This window comes from Ammospiza nelsoni, chromosome Z (assembly GCF_027579445.1).
Source record: "Ammospiza nelsoni isolate bAmmNel1 chromosome Z, bAmmNel1.pri, whole genome shotgun sequence".
Classification (NCBI taxonomy): Eukaryota; Metazoa; Chordata; class Aves; order Passeriformes; family Passerellidae; genus Ammospiza; species Ammospiza nelsoni.
In genome coordinates this window covers 1,282,133-1,297,836 of record NC_080669.1, presented here as the reverse complement: position 1 = coordinate 1,297,836, position 15,704 = coordinate 1,282,133, and the positions used below count along the sequence as shown (strand labels likewise).

Sequence of the window (15,704 nt, the reverse complement as noted above, 5' to 3'; positions counted from 1 at the left end):
TGCAGGCAAGCAATCCAAACACACTGAAAGATAATCATATGACACTGCTAAAAACACAGGCACTTGGCCAAAATAAAAACATTGTTCCAATACAGACGAGCATCATCATCCCCAGAAAATTAGAGCATAACATTGAACCAGTACATTTTAATTTAAGAGAAACAAAAGCAGGCATATATGCATGACTGGAAACATGAAGTGTTTTGAGGTTCACCATTAAAAGTAAAATACTAACAATTGACCAGATTGTGATTTTGTTTCTATTGTGGTAAAACAGTATTGACAAACACTACAGTGCCGTGCCTCCCCTTCGTGAATTAATGTCGTTAAGTATTTGAAAATGCGTATTTATCTACAAAATTTACCCACACCTGGCATGGTCAGGTTGTTACAAACGTACTGGAGATTTCCTTTCAGGAATGCAAGAATGTTAACATTAATCTTTCTGTGATATTAAACATCACAACCCAATGCATGTGCTTGGAGCAAAATCCTTCTGCAATGTGTGTATTTCAGTGATTAAAAAAACTGTGAGCAACTATGACCAATATGAATCATGTTCCACTGCATCCTAAAGTGTCTTGATATCAAAACTGCATAAAAGTTGGGGAATTTAGATCCCCACCAAAGCCTTCATTCCTGTTATCCCTAGGCACACAGCACTGCTTAGGAACGGTGACAGTGGTACTGTGTTACAACATGTATTAGCTCGATATATTAAATAAAAGGAAGCCAAACTGTGGCCAAATGTGCCAACTTAAGCACTGTTGGTATGGCCATCAGTTCAGTATCTCCCCCATTCACGGCATTTTGAACATTTTTTGCAGAGAAAAAAGGAGGGAGAGAGAGGAGGTGAACAGTACAAGAAAGGAAAAAAGTCTTTTTTTCAAAACTGTCTCTCCTATTAAGACCACAGCAGTAATATTTTTTAAATTGGAAACAGAAAAACAGATTTTAATTTCTCACAAGCCTTTCCACTGATAAAACTGCAGAAGCTGGGATCTCTTGATGTTTTGCCCAGCTATCAAGGCATGCCAAGCATCAAAACATTTGATGGAAGAGTCACCAAGATTTGTAAAAAATCATATTAATCCAGCAAGTTGAGAGGGGAGGCACACAGTCCACATAGGTGAGTGACTGTGTGGCCTACATATCTCTGATACTGCTGCTGTATATGAAATTACACACAGTTCTAAGGTAAATTAACCTAATTTACTGTGTGAAGACAACCACAGTTCAAGTCTGCTCTGGCACAAATTTTAAAAACTATTTTTTACAACCTCATAATAATAAATTACTGTACAAAGAAACCCCAGCAAAATGTACATTTATGACATCAAATCAAACCAGAACTATTTCATTAACTTTTAACTTGAAGAATTTAAAAAGTGTAAATACCTTAATCTGATTTTGATCTAAAAGCACTGTAAAGGTTTTTCAAAACACCTTTCCACACATCATGAGAAAATGCACCAAATGGAAACAAAACAACAATACCCCTTCTTGATATCTAAAACACAGGATCACCAGGACAAAAGGGTGAGCTGATAAATAGTTCTGTCTCTGGCATAGCTACTCTCTCAAAGTTCAGATTCTGGGAAAATCCCCTTCGCTCCCCACAGCCTCAGAGCGTGTTCCACAGGAAATGAAGCTTTATTTGCTGCAGAAGAAAGACATTGTGCTGGAATGACATCATGCCTTCAACCAGGCTGACTCCAACTCAACTGTCACATTCAGTTACCAAACCTTAATTAGAGCATCTTTTCCTGTGTCTGATGTAGCATTTTTTTTCTAATATTAAGTGACAGCTCTGAATACCAAGATGGCAGATAAAAAGCTGAAATCACTCCATGCTAACATCTAAACAGCAAATGAATCACTTTTGGGGGTCATACAAAGTCCTCCTTCAGCTCTCCAAAAAGCATCATAATTAGCTTATATACTTGCTTTTGATACATTTCCTAAGATTTGTGGAAAGTTATTAGTGGGTAAAACAGAACAGCAATCAGAGAATGTGCAAGATAGAGAATTCAGATCAGGGTCCCACCACCCTCAACGACAGTCAAGCCAACAGCATGTCATCAAAGCTGTTGGAAACTAAATGTAACTACTGCTAACGAGATTTGCCAGGATTCCAACGTGACATGCAGAAAATGATGCACAAAGGTCTGTGTGTGGGAGACAAAAACCTCCCGTGCCTCCAGAACTTCACAGGAGCATTTAAACTTCCTCCATGAAGACTCAGGCATCCCAGCACAGAAGGAGCCCCAAAGCAGGACTGGGACTCAGGTGGCTTCTGTCTGAGGAATTCTGCTTTTTCTGAAGGCTCTCCAGCTCAAGGAAGGGGTGCAATGCCTCCATCAAAGCCCTGATATTTCTAAACAATGCCTTTATTTTGCCAAGCCTTTCCATACAGACAACAGTTAATAAAATCCACACTGGAACATTTTCCTGTGGTTTAATAAAGGCTAATTCCACTTTCAGATTAATAGATTTTTAAGCAAAATCACGAGGATCTTCAGTGTGTTTTTGTAACACACTTTAGAACTCTTCTGCATAAGTGGTTTCTTGACTTATTTCTTACAGGTCTCCATTTGGGTTTCATTTCTGTGACATTTGAAAACAGTGCTGATACACAAGAAACTTCATTGCTCTTGAGCCCGACACATTTACTACAAACTGATGGTTTGGGTGTGCAATACTTGATTTTCTTCCTCTTTACTAAGGTACTTCCATTATTTCCTGCAGTGAATGCTGGATTCTATTAAATGTATTTACATTTTTCTCCTTAAGCACTGTTTGCTGGGTTTTCACTTAACCATCCAACAAATACTGTGGTTATGCAAATGTTTACACTGTGTTAATCTTATTTATTTTTGCACAGAAAAAACAAAAAGGACCTGTTCCTAATTGTAAAAATACTGGGTTTGTTTAGAGAAAAAGTTACCAATAATTGCTAAAAATTGTAGTTTTCTATTTTCTACAATTTTAAAAGCACAGCTGAACAGCAAATCATGGAATCAGGACCTTTAAGAAAGATGTCAGACTCATTTCCACATCCCCCATCAGGCAGAACCTCACCAACACTCAAGAACAGCTGCCAGTAAAGGTGGAGCCCAAAATGCAGCAAATGCACAACTTCATCAGTTTTTGCTGGGGCTCAGTGCTCGTTTTCCAAAGGCAGTATCAGGTATGAACAGACCTTCAGCACTCCCAACCTGCCCACTCCTTTATAAAGTGGCGGTGGCTCCAGCTCCAGGAATGGTTCCATGCTGACTCACTTCTTCTGCACTACCCAGAGGAGCTGAGACAAACCACACACTGAGAATTATTACTCCAAGTTATTGCTTCCCTTGGGCTATTTGAATAACAAACAAAGGGAACGCATAAAGTGAATCCAGATTTTCCCATTTCACTCGTTTAGAGTATAAGCTCTTTGAGGCAGGAGAACTACCTTCACTTTGAATCTTGTACAGTATTTTTCACCTTATCAACAATTCATAAAATAATGCATGTCACTGTTCTGTCCTTGCTAGAAAAGAAGACACAGTCCCATGTTCACTGATAAAGACCCTGACAGATGTCCTGGGAGGACAGATTTGATTTGGATCAAGAAAGAATACATACTGAAGATTGTTGTTGAATTAGCCAGAACACTTTATGGTGGTTACACAAGATTTATGCTGTCTGTGGAAAAGTACAGATGACACTCAGCTGGCATAAAGTCAGAACAGCTCAGAAGGCAACGACTGATTCAATAAAAATTTAACCAGAACAAAATGGCAACTTAAAAATTTTCAAATGGCGCCCATGTGTTCCTATCTGTCCCCTGCTTTGCATCTCAGGCTATTTTTATTCTTTTGGAAGAGACTCTAAAAGGTTTATGACTCTTCAGCTCATATCCAAGGAACTGAATCTCATCTCACTGGTCTGAAGAGCATCCTTCACCAACTTGGCCTGAAGTTTATTATCAGTCACAATGCCATTAGTAGTTTCTGTTTACCAATCAGAATGTTGAAATAAACATCTCGATTAAACTAAAACCACAAAAAACACAGGATGGCATTCCAGAAGAGCAGTGTGAATCCTTTTCCAGGAGGAAGGAAAAATGGAAAAATAGGGTCTGCCTAACACAGGATCCCCAGGCACCTCATTAAGATAAACAGCTTGACAACTGAGACACTGCCAAGTACAAAAAGACAAACTTCCTTAAACTGTCTTTAAGTTGCTACTTCACAAAACACAACCCTCAGCTAAGTATGAGCTCCACCATCAGAGTGAAATCTCAGCTCCAGTGAAGTCACCAGCACAAATTCCCAGTGCTGTGAGGAGCCCAGAGCCACCTTTTGTTGTAGGGGGCTCACATGACAACTTGCAGGCATCTACAGCCGTGTAGCTTAACCTTGATCACCCCCGAGGAAAAACACTCACTTTTAGACTCATCCTCTCTTAGAGGAGACACCTAAATTAGGTCAACTGATTTATACCCAAAAATGCTTTTTTACCTCCTCAGGCTGAAACAAAGATTTAAGTGACAAGCTCTATATTGCAGATATCTAAAATAAGCAGAAAGAAACCCACATAGAATTTTATTCTTGGTTTTCAGATGAAAACACAACTTGTACAAAAGGAACCAGCACATAATACAGACCGCTCTGTGGAAAAGACCAGAATACAAAGTTATTCATCACTCCTTCACCAGGAAGGCTCCTGATATTTAGACACCAATCAATGAGATGGAAGGCTGGAAACATTAACCCTCCATGCTAATCAATGAAGTGACACAAACTCCAAGTAAAATGGTCAGGTTTCCAGTAGATCCCATAAGATTAGAACATTTTTGAAACTGTGATAACTGATAATTGATTTTCTATTTGAATGAAGTTCCTTCAGGCTATTTGTGTATTTTCTTTATCGTATCATTAGGTTTCAATGATAATTTTGCCCCCCTGCAGTTTTAACAGCTAAATGTACCCCACTACAACAGGATATATTTATGATTTATTCTACATCACCTCCTTCCTGATGTGTCTTGGGTTCAATCCCTTACACAGGAGTTAAATCCTCACTATGAATAACTTTCCCATAACTTCACTTCAAAAACCTGTCTTCTGATTTTCCTCCAAAATTTCACCTTGTCAGCCAAAACAGATGTTCTATTTCTAACCTTTGAACTGGATTTCCAGGATGAGGGGAGGAAAATCTTCTGGCCTCTTATGCCCTTGCATATTCCACAGCACATTCTTTTTTTATTTGTGTCAACACTGATTGTTCCTAACAATGAATGTTGATTACTCAGATCTTAATTTCCTTATTTTTCCTTTCTTACTGTTCCTGGTTAATTATATTATTATATGCCCATGCATCGTATCTACCACACCTTGGAGGAGATCAGATTAGTCAGATGGAAATATTCCAATAAGATACAAATAACAGAGACACAATATAGAGAAATCATAACAGTAACTGTGGAAGTGAAAATTGTGAAATATGCAACTATTAGTGAATGGCTGATTTTCTTTACAAAATAAATTTAATTTCCTATTTAGAGCTTTTTAAAGCTCCAAATATATAAAAATAAATTTTTTTAATTAAAAAAAAAGAGTAAATATTGAATGCATAGAGGCAGAAGAAACCTTTCCATTCTCCACCAAGATGACAACTTTTGCTTTTCATCAGAATGTATTTCAATAACTTACTCAAACAGATTGCAGTAATTCCATTACACCATGTGATTTATGGGTACAACATATATTAAAACTAAAAAAAAAACCAAAACCTGGGTACAACATATATTAAAACTAAAAAAAAAAAAAAAAAAAAAAACCAAAACCTAACACCTATTTAAATAACAGATTGTTATTAAGAGTGGAATTGGTCTCTAGCACTCAATATCTGTGAAAAAGAACATGCATCTTACACAGGAACTACTGTGCCTAAGTAAATGTAACCTCTCTACAGTCACCATTTTCATATTTCTTAGTGTTAAACACACAGCTTTACTGTACATATCCAAAGCAAATTTCATTTTCCTATTTGATAGATTAAATAACCTTAACAGTCTGGTAACCCTTCAGCTCAATGTAGAATGTAAATTTTACATCATATCTATTAGGCATTGAATATTTTGGAGAAGAAAGTAAATTATTTTTCTTATGGTCTTATAACCTCCATAATTTTCTGAGACCTTCCTCTTGTTTCACGCTTCATCTTTACTGCTCCTACACGACAGGTACAAAGGCTCCTTCTCCAAGAGGGTCCTTCCAACAGGCACATTACTGTGGCTCAAAACAAAGAAATCTTTCCAAATATCTCTAGGACTGCTCACTTCAGCATCTTGATAAATCACAAAACTTGGCCTGGAATCTTATTTCAGTGTATTATTTGTTATAATATTTCAGTGTATTTAACATGTCAGTGTGTTAGAGACTCTGAAGTCTCTTTTGCTTTATGATATTTTCTGTAACTGACACCAGAAAAGGACTCAATAGCTTTTTACAGGTGTTCTTTTACAATGCACTCTATAACGAAGACTTGCTTCATTATTTAAGGGGAAAAAAAAAGGTCACAATAATCAAAAGCAATTTTCAATATAAACAGTAATCTGTTGTTACAAGTCAGGACTGAAGTATACAAACACTGTTGTTAATGACAATTAAATAACAACCCCTGAAGCACTGATACCCACCTTCTTTCTACAAAAACGAGAATACAATTTAAAGAAAAGCTTGAAAAATGCCTCAGCTATTCGTTAAACGACTTGGATATCTATCCCTCTTTAAAATGCAGCTGAAATCTGTGAGTGAGCTCAAAAATCAGTAGAAATTACTGTATCACAGTCTAATAGCACAATTGTTTTAAGTGCCATTTCCTTCAGAAACCAGGCCAAAAGAATACTCATTTCAAACCAGAAAAGTCTTAAATGTACCAGAGTCTCAGTGGGGAAAAAAAATGCAATCAGAGTGCTGATGAAAAAAGGAAAGGAACTGCAGAAAAAGGTAACTGCAAAGTTTACCACATCCACCTATTCAACAGCTTATAGCATACACAATACATTGCTTTCAGTCTATTATAATCCAAGATTTATTTTCTTTTTTATGGTAACAACACAAAAAGGGAGGGAATCCCTGTCATTTATATCCTGATTAGTCAATAATTTGGCGCTCTAATGAAAACTCAAGCAAGCAAATAATAATTCAGATCAGTGCAACCAGAGTTTTCATTTTCTGGAAGAAAGACACTTATTCTCCTTCAGGAACACCTCATTGCCCCCCACCAGTTCTAAGAAATTGCTCAGTCTTTAAGTCTGAGGCTACTTTTTATACTCAATGACTACTTTTCTACAGTTCCACAGCAGAAAAGTAACCATTGAGTATAAAAGTCTTATTCAATAAATATCACTTCAAGCGAGTATTAACCTCAAAGTTTCCTTTATTCTTTTAACTAACATTTACCTCTAAGATAAATAAATGTTGATGATTAACCTTTTTCCAAACACACACACACAAAAAAAAGTTTCTTTAATGTTATTGAATAAAAATGCCAAGAAATACTATCCTATGAGGAGAACACCTACACAAAGGATGCTGGAATCTTTTTCATTTCTTCCCAATTTTCATCACCAATACTCAATGAGGTGTATTAATTAGTTTTTCTATAACTGTATGACAACTAATTAAAAGCCACTGGTTACTTCAGATCTGAAGTCTTGCTGGAAGGACTTACTAGCATAGTGGTTTTTATTTTTATTACTTATTTTATAAACACATAAATTCAAAAATGTGTACTTACTTCTACATGTGCAAATAATATTTGTTCATTGTTATCATTGTTTTTCTCCTTGAGGTCTGGTGGGATGTGTCTGTTTCTTACTTGGAAATGTGTCTTACTAAGATAACCATCACCAAGGTCCTGCGTTCAGAAAAAGAGAAAGAAAAAAGACATTTTCTGTAACCAAAATGGTAAATGCCTTCACTGTTCCAGAAAATAAACAGAGCATGGTATTTAGGCACAGGCTCCAAGTCTTTTTATAGGCACTGATGACTGCAGTGCTCCTCAGCACCTTCTCACGGATGGTTTACACCAGCTCTTGGTGTTGAAGGAAGTCAAAGACCTCAACAGCAAAAACAAAGTTTAATACAGCTATTAATGGAATAAGACAACTGCACCCTGGGGACCAGGATAAGTGCCAAGGAACGGGAAGGCAGTGCACCAAGGTGATGAAGAGATGAGGAGCTATTAACGATTTTGACCTATTTCAATGCATTCATGCCAGGATTAACGTCCCAACTCTTGCGAGGCTGGTTTGGTTTTGCTCTGTTTCCCCCTCTAACTTTACAAAGTTCTGAAAGCAAAAGAAAACAAAACCACTTCAGAATTTATGTATGCAGAGTCACAACTTGTTTCCTCTCTTGATCACCTCTGAGGTGAAATGTAAGAGAAAACAGATGAAGCTGTGCCTTCTCCCAGTTCCCATTTTATCATTTTGCTTTCCAGGCCACACAGCCCACAATTGTTAAGTGCCCTTGAACAATCCCAGAGTGGCAGAAGAAAGGTTTAGGAGTTTTCCTGCATTACTGGCCTGTCTACCTGCACATTTTATTTTTCCTAATTAGGAACAAGAGGAGAGAAAACGCTTAATAATAGGTACACTCTGAAAGGAAGAAAGCAAGTACAGAACACAAAGAACAGTAGTTGCACGTTGAGGATTTACTCCTCAAAGGAAACAAATAAATTGGGAGTTTATTAGCTGTTTCATTACATTTTATTTTAGACAAACAGCATATGCACAACATCTGATGGAAAAGGATTCTATTCAAAACAGTCTCACTACAAAATTAATTAACATAGCACTAAATTTTAAGACAAGACTGCAAATTTAACTATGATTTAACTCTTTGGTTAATTTGTCATTGCTGACACAGTTTATGCCATTTATTTTTACCTTTAAACCACCACAGGTTTTATACTGACACACTAGTTCTCTCTTTCCAAAGACACTGTAGATTAAACATACCTCCAAAACCTATTATGAGCTACTTGTTTACTTTGTTCTGATCAAGTTTCACACATTAAAAAAAGGGTAATGCACTCTACGTGTACTTTTCCCATTGATTTTTAAGCATGAATAACAGTATAGCCAATTACATTGCTCACTTCTTCTACTTTATGCCTTATTTTCTCAACAAATCTCATTAAGAGCACAAACCCACCAAAAGTTCCTGCAAGCCTTGGCTGCAGAGCCAAGTGCAGCCTGTGCAGGGAGGAACCCAGTGTGCAGAGAATGGTGAAAGAAAAGCTAAGCCTAAACTGGTGATGGAAAATCCACTCCTCTCACTCTCAACTCCCTCTCAAGCATCTCCTCGCTCCTCTCAAGCGGCTGCTCGTGGAGCTTCCCACCAGTGCCAGCAGGAGGACAGATCCCTGCACAGGTATTTGTCCCACCAAGAGCAGCAGAGGAAGGGCTGCAGCCACCCACGGAGGGGAAATGCCCCACGGCACAGTGAGCTGTGCCAGAGCAGGGCTGCACTGAGCCTCCTCCTCCTCCCTGAACCGCTTCTTCCCCCCAGGAGAGTGCAGCCAAACTTCACAGCCCTTGCACTCTGTGAGTGCCACGAGAAAACTGGATGGATGATGGACGGATGGATGGATGGATGGATGGATGGATGGATGGATGGATGGATGGATGGATGGATGGATGGATGGATGGAGACCTGGAGCCAGCAGTCTCTGTGGCAGCATCCCTCCTGCTGCACTCAGTGGTGTTCTGCACTCTTCTATACCCCTATAAATTACGACTGCAGCCAGAACCCTGATCCCACTAATGTGCTAAGGGAGTCCCTTCCTCCTGCAGCTGTACCAAAAGCCAAAGGGAACTAATGCAGCTTTTGGTATCATTACCTGGATTAACCTCACCAAATATGAAACAAACACAAAGCAGAGAGCAAATAGGGCCTTGTTTTCCTCAGCTAAATCTCGACTTCCACAGCAAGATTTAACCATTCATCCTTAACAGCAGCACCCAAGCTCAGCTCCACCAGCTCCTGCAGGAGAGGTGCTCTTGGCTTTTTTACAGCTTTCTTCCAGTGGGAAAAAAAAAACCAAACCAAGAAAACACATTATAAAAATAACATCATTTGGAACATTTCACTTACAGCTATAAATACAGGGTTCTGCCTGGGCCATGTGAGCTTTTGCACCAAGAGCCAGCTCCACGAGAACAATGAGTATTTCATCATCTAAATTTAATCTCCACAGAAAACACGGGAACACAGCTCTAGCAGCCTGGCTCACTTGTGTGGTCTCACTGCTATCAATGGGTCTATTCACGTGAGTCAGGAATGAGGAATGGGATCCAAGTGCATTACATCAGCAAAATTAAGAGTGCCCCAAACTTCCCACAACACATATACTGGTTAAAAAAAAAAAGGGGCAAAAAAGACAATGAGACATCTTGTTGAGGAAAAACTTTCTTCTCAGACTCCACACTGTAAATGGATGGTCTCCATGGCCAGGTTTTTATCACACACTGAAATCACAGAGTCACCAACTTGGCCCATGAAAAAAAGAAAACAACCCTCTTAGAATTTTTTTTTATATGAGAACAAAAATCTATCTCATTCTGCTATTTCCAGCAAAGCTTCTTATTTCACAGAAAGTTCAGACTTTGACCCATGTATTAAATTCCCAGTAGAGGCTCAGAGCATCTTTCTTTGTTGAATAAATCCTCACAAATATAGCCTTGAACTGAAATCTAAAGTTTCAAATGGTTTTCTGTAAGAAAGGGTGCATTGTAACACTTGGCTAATATTTGCACTCTTATAAAAACTCCTCAATAGAACAAATCTAAGTCCAAGGTCCTCCCTCTTCTCCCTCTTACTGAAATTCTGATTGTCTGTGATGGAAGGGTTACAAATATTAATGTACAACTACACATGTAAAAATGATGGCATACATTGGAAAAAGCATGACTTTTCTCCAAAAAATTTCTTGAAAACATGGGAAAACACTGAAGCCATTAAACTCTAAAAAAACAAAACAAAACAAAACCTAGAGTAGCAGATTTTCTACAACAGAAAGATAGAATACACAAATAATAGAACATGAAAACCTACATGTTGGAGAAAGCAAGCATGTATCAATGCATCTTCATATACTGTAACAATAAATTTTTATATACTGTATAAATATATATTTATATGCTATAATACATATACTGGATAATTTGTGTACCTATACACATATTAGTTTGACATTAGCCTGAGTAAAATAACAAAAGTCATACAGAACTCAGTAAATGAAAAAATATGTATAGCAAAAGCATTCTTCTTAAAGAAAACAGAATTTGTCAGTGTAATTTCAGAAGACGTGTCTGGTTGATAAATATACAAGTTGGAACAATGCATGCTCAGAATTTCCTAAGATATCTGTGGATTCCACAAGTGGAAATTTAAAATAATTAAAACAATTCCACACTGATCTTACACATGCTATAGGATGAAAATTTATTAATTCACAGATCTCAAAGTGTAACTTAAAAAATGGGTAAATCATCATAAAAGAAGTGATTCTAATGGGGTCCTTTGGGATTAGTCTTAGCCCTGTGCTATTTAAAATTCTGATTAATGACCTAGAAACAATATGTAGTTATTATTGCAGAGGTTTGAAAGTTATGGAGAAGCAGCAAATAATGAGAATTGATCATTAATACTGGCAGGTATTTCTGGTTGCTGTATGCAACTGACAGGTATTGTAATGAAAGCACTAAGCCAAGGATCTAGAACAAAGACCACATGCTATTTCAGCCTGAAGGGTTAAAATGAACCTTGGATATAAAACCACACACAGTTGCCCAGAGTAGGAGGGACTTAATTTCACAGCGACACCACATTCATTGTCTGGTTCTGCCCAGAGCTGAAAAAGGGGCAGGATTCAGAGATCCACAGCCCTGTTCAATACCTGCACTGGCCCAAGCCCTCACCTCAACACACCCGTGCAGTTAAAGGATGTTTCAGGTTGTGGTGGCTCAAAAAGCCCACCAAGAGTCTCTAGAAGCCAACACTCTGATTGCTTTACCTTGCTAGTTCTCCACTCCCAGCCATCTCCTATCTGTTGTGAATGCTTAACAAACTCTTCACAGAACTGCCTGAATCTCTTCTCCTCCAAAAAGAAGTCTTCCTCACCTGCCATGCCACAGGATACCTGCAGAGCAAACCAAAGGTCAGTGCTGGCAGATCACCAAGAAATTTCACTAATTTACAGCAGCTGAATAGCAAAATAAGGCATAGGGAAAAAAAAAAAAAAAACTATTGTTTTAAATAAGTCAAAGACTTTTCTTCAATTCCATCAGGGAATCATGGATCAGAACAGCTGAGGCTGGAAGAGACCTTTGGTCCATTCCCCCTGGTCTCAGCAGTGTCAGCTGCAGCAGGTTGCTCAGGTTTGTTTCCATCTGGGTTTTGGTTATCTCCAAGGATGCAGAAGCCACAGCCTCTCTGGGGAACCTGTTTCACTGCTCAATTACCACAGCAGGGAATATTTTTGTCTTCTATTTACCTCGAAGCATTTACCTATCAGTTTGTGCTTGCTGCCTCTTGTGTTGCCTCGACTGAAGAAGGTCTGGCTCCATCTTCTTTATTCCCTCTCACCACGTATTTATGGGCATTCAGAAGATCCCACTGACCCCTTCTCTTCTCCAGGCTCATTCGTCCCAGCCTTGCCTCACCAAACACCCTTGATCATCTCTGGGGCTCTTTGCTGGACTGGTTCCAGTATTGTGGTGTCTTCCCTGTACTGGGCAGCCCAGAGCTGCACTTTTTAACATCTATTTCCTTAGCAGTGCAGTGCAGCCCAAAAATGTGGCTTCAAAACCTTCCCTGTCCCTCAAAGGGTTTCCTCACAGGGTTTTGAAGATGAAATTTTTCTCTTTGGTCATTTTTGCCCGCCCCCCCCTTGCCCATTTCAATGAGGATGTGTCTCAAACAGAGTTGGTTTAATGAGTTCGTGGACATCAGGCAGCACCACAAACCATTGAATCACAGAATGGTTTGGATGGAAAGAACCATAAAATCATCTTGTTCCATGGGCAGGGACACCTTTCAATGTCCCAGCTGCTCCCAGCCCCAGTGTCCAGCCTGGCCTTGGGCACTGCCAGGGATCCAGGGGCAGCCACAGCTGCTCTGGGCACCCTGTGCCAGGGCCTGCCCACCCTCACAGGGAAGGATTTCTTCCCATTGTTTACTCCAAACATATTTTTTTCCAATTTTAAAGCCATTCCCCTTGTCCCGTCAGTGGCTGTCACAACAAAAACCTGTAACTACTACAACCAGATCACACCTCTCCTTAACAAGGAATACAAGTGACACAGCATGTCACACAATGCTCATTATTTTTCAGTATCTGAACCTGAGCCACATCATCATCCTGCCTGCCCACGACAAAAGTTATTTATTAGCACTTGAAACACATTAGTCTCAGCAGCAGTTAACCCAAGGCTCTGTGCAGGTGCTTCTGCAATTCCCCAAGTGCCCCAGCCCTGATGAAGGGATGCAAACCGCCCTCATTGAAAAACGTACAGAGCACACAGCTCCCTCACAGGGTTGAAAATGCGTGCTTCTGGAAAATCCCAGCTGTGAAGAATCACCGAATCCCACATCCCTGAGGCTGGAATGTCCCTCTGGAGCTCCCAGCCCAGCCCTGGCCAGGCAGGGGCACAGGAAGGTGCCCGGCTGGGGCTGGGATGGCTCCACACAGGGACACTCCAGGCCCTCCCTGGGCAGCTGTTCCAGGGCTCTGCCGTCCCTCCACGCACACAAGTTCTCCCTCCCGCTGCCCTGCCCCTCGCTGCCCTTTCTTCGATGGCCGCTGCTGCTGCTGCTGGCACTGGCAGCACCGAGCAGAGCCCGGCCCGTGCTCTGGCAGCCCCTGCGGATGTCGGGGGGCGTTGATGGCATCCCTGGCCGTGCTCCCTTCTCCACACTCCGTGAAGGAGCCCCGAGCCACCCGCACGGGCCCGTCCCGCTCGGACACGGGCCAGGCCGGCTGCTTGGAGGCCAGGCGAGACCCGCACAGATTTTTTTCCTTTTCCTCCTTTCCACGGTCTTCCCGGCCCCGGGCGGACAGGGCCGGGGAGAGCGGGAGGGACCAGCCCCGCTCGCCGCCCCTCACGTACCGTGCGCTCCTCCTCCTTTTTCCTTTTCCTCCTCTTTTTCCTCCTTCTCCTCCTCCTCCTCCTCCTCCTCCTCCTCCCGCCGCTCCCGGCGAGCGCCGGCCCCGCCCCCGCCGCGCATGCGCGGCCCCGCCGCTCCGGGGGGGTGGCGGGGGCCGAGTGCGCGTGCGTGCGGGTCGGTGGGGGCGGGAATGCGAGAGAGAAGGGATGAGGGGGATGAGGGAATGAAGGAATGAGTGAGTGAAGGAATAAAGGACTGAGGGGCATAAAGGAGTGAGGGAATGGGATGAAGGCATGAGGGAATGGGGGGATGAGGAAATGGGGGAATGAGAGGGAGGAGGGAAGGAAGGAGTGAGGGAATGAGAGGGATGAAGGAATGAGGTGATAAGGGAAGGAAGGAGTGAGGGAGTGGAATGAAGGAATGACAGAATGTGAGGGATGAGGGAATGAGAGAGATGAGGGAATGGGGGGATGAGGGAATGAAGGAGTGAGGGGGATAAAGGAATGAGGGGATAAAGGAGTGAGGGAATGTGAAGGATGAGGGAATGGGGGAATGGTAGCGATGAGGGAATGAAGGAGCAAGGGGGATGATAGGGACTATGGACTGGCGGGACGCCGAGAACGAAAGGGATACGAGGGGATAAAAGGAATGAGAGGAGTGAAGGAAAAGAGATGGGTGAGGGAATGGGGGGCTCTAGGGGGTGAAGGCTGAAGGGGCTGCAGGGTAGAAGGGGACAAGTAGGGTGAGGGTGGCGGAGACAAGGGGCAGCAGGGCTGGAGGGGATGAAGGGCTGGATGGGCAGCGGGAATTGAGGGATGAGGGGCTGGGAGCCATGAGGGAGGGACGGGGCGGAGGCGCCTGAGGGGGGTGGAGGCCGTGAGGGAGGCTGGGGACTGCAGCCCGGTTAGCGGTGCGGGTGCCCAGCCAGCCCTCCGTGCAGCCAGCCCAGGTTGTTTTAACACCAAGATCTCAGCTATAGCAGGCCTAGTCACCTTCTTGTCCCCACTGTATAAATATATAATGTTACTCCTTGAGGAGGAGGTGGTGTGGAGTTAACATGGCAGGGGGGTCACCTGAGCACTTCCTAGGCCATTCCTATGCTATTTCCAGGAGGTGCCAGCATGTATTCCAGGGTTCCTTCCATTTCCCAGCTGTGCTGTTTCTGTAATTGCCTGTAGGTCTGAGGATTTGGGAGGAGCATTGAAGCCGTTCTGCTATGCAAATGCTGTTGGAATTATTTTTAAATTAAAGAGTCTATTAAAACATATTTTCCAGTGGTAAAGTCTTGCCTGGCACAGCTAGGCAGTCCAAGGTAGTGTGCACAGAATGCACTACAAGAGTATAGACATAAAATATTTGTTTTACCTGCTGTTTTAACAGTTCTAGGATTGCTGTGTGTATAGTAAACCACAGCTACCCCGCCAGTCTGGAGACCACACTACTAGGGAAAGCTTCTGTATGCAAATGGTGGGTTGTGGTGTGACATTTTCCCAACTGTGCACTTACAAATTTCCTTGTAATTTGCTGGGTGTGGAG

At 41.6% G+C, this 15,704-nt stretch overlaps 1 protein-coding gene across 1 annotated transcript in view; it reads right to left on the bottom strand.

Moving 5' to 3' along the window:
- Positions 1–14,205, bottom strand: part of ATG10 (autophagy related 10) — a 59,825-nt gene extending 45,620 nt beyond the window's left edge. Inside the window, exons 1-3 of the mRNA XM_059492359.1 lie at positions 14,171–14,205; positions 12,076–12,201; positions 7,792–7,911 (exon numbers count right to left, since the gene is read on the bottom strand). Of these exons, the coding sequence (XP_059348342.1) occupies positions 7,792–7,911; positions 12,076–12,189 (234 nt within the window). The 5' untranslated portion in view covers positions 12,190–12,201; positions 14,171–14,205. The remainder of the gene's footprint in view (positions 1–7,791; positions 7,912–12,075; positions 12,202–14,170) is intronic.
- Positions 14,206–15,704: the final 1,499 nt, after the last annotated feature.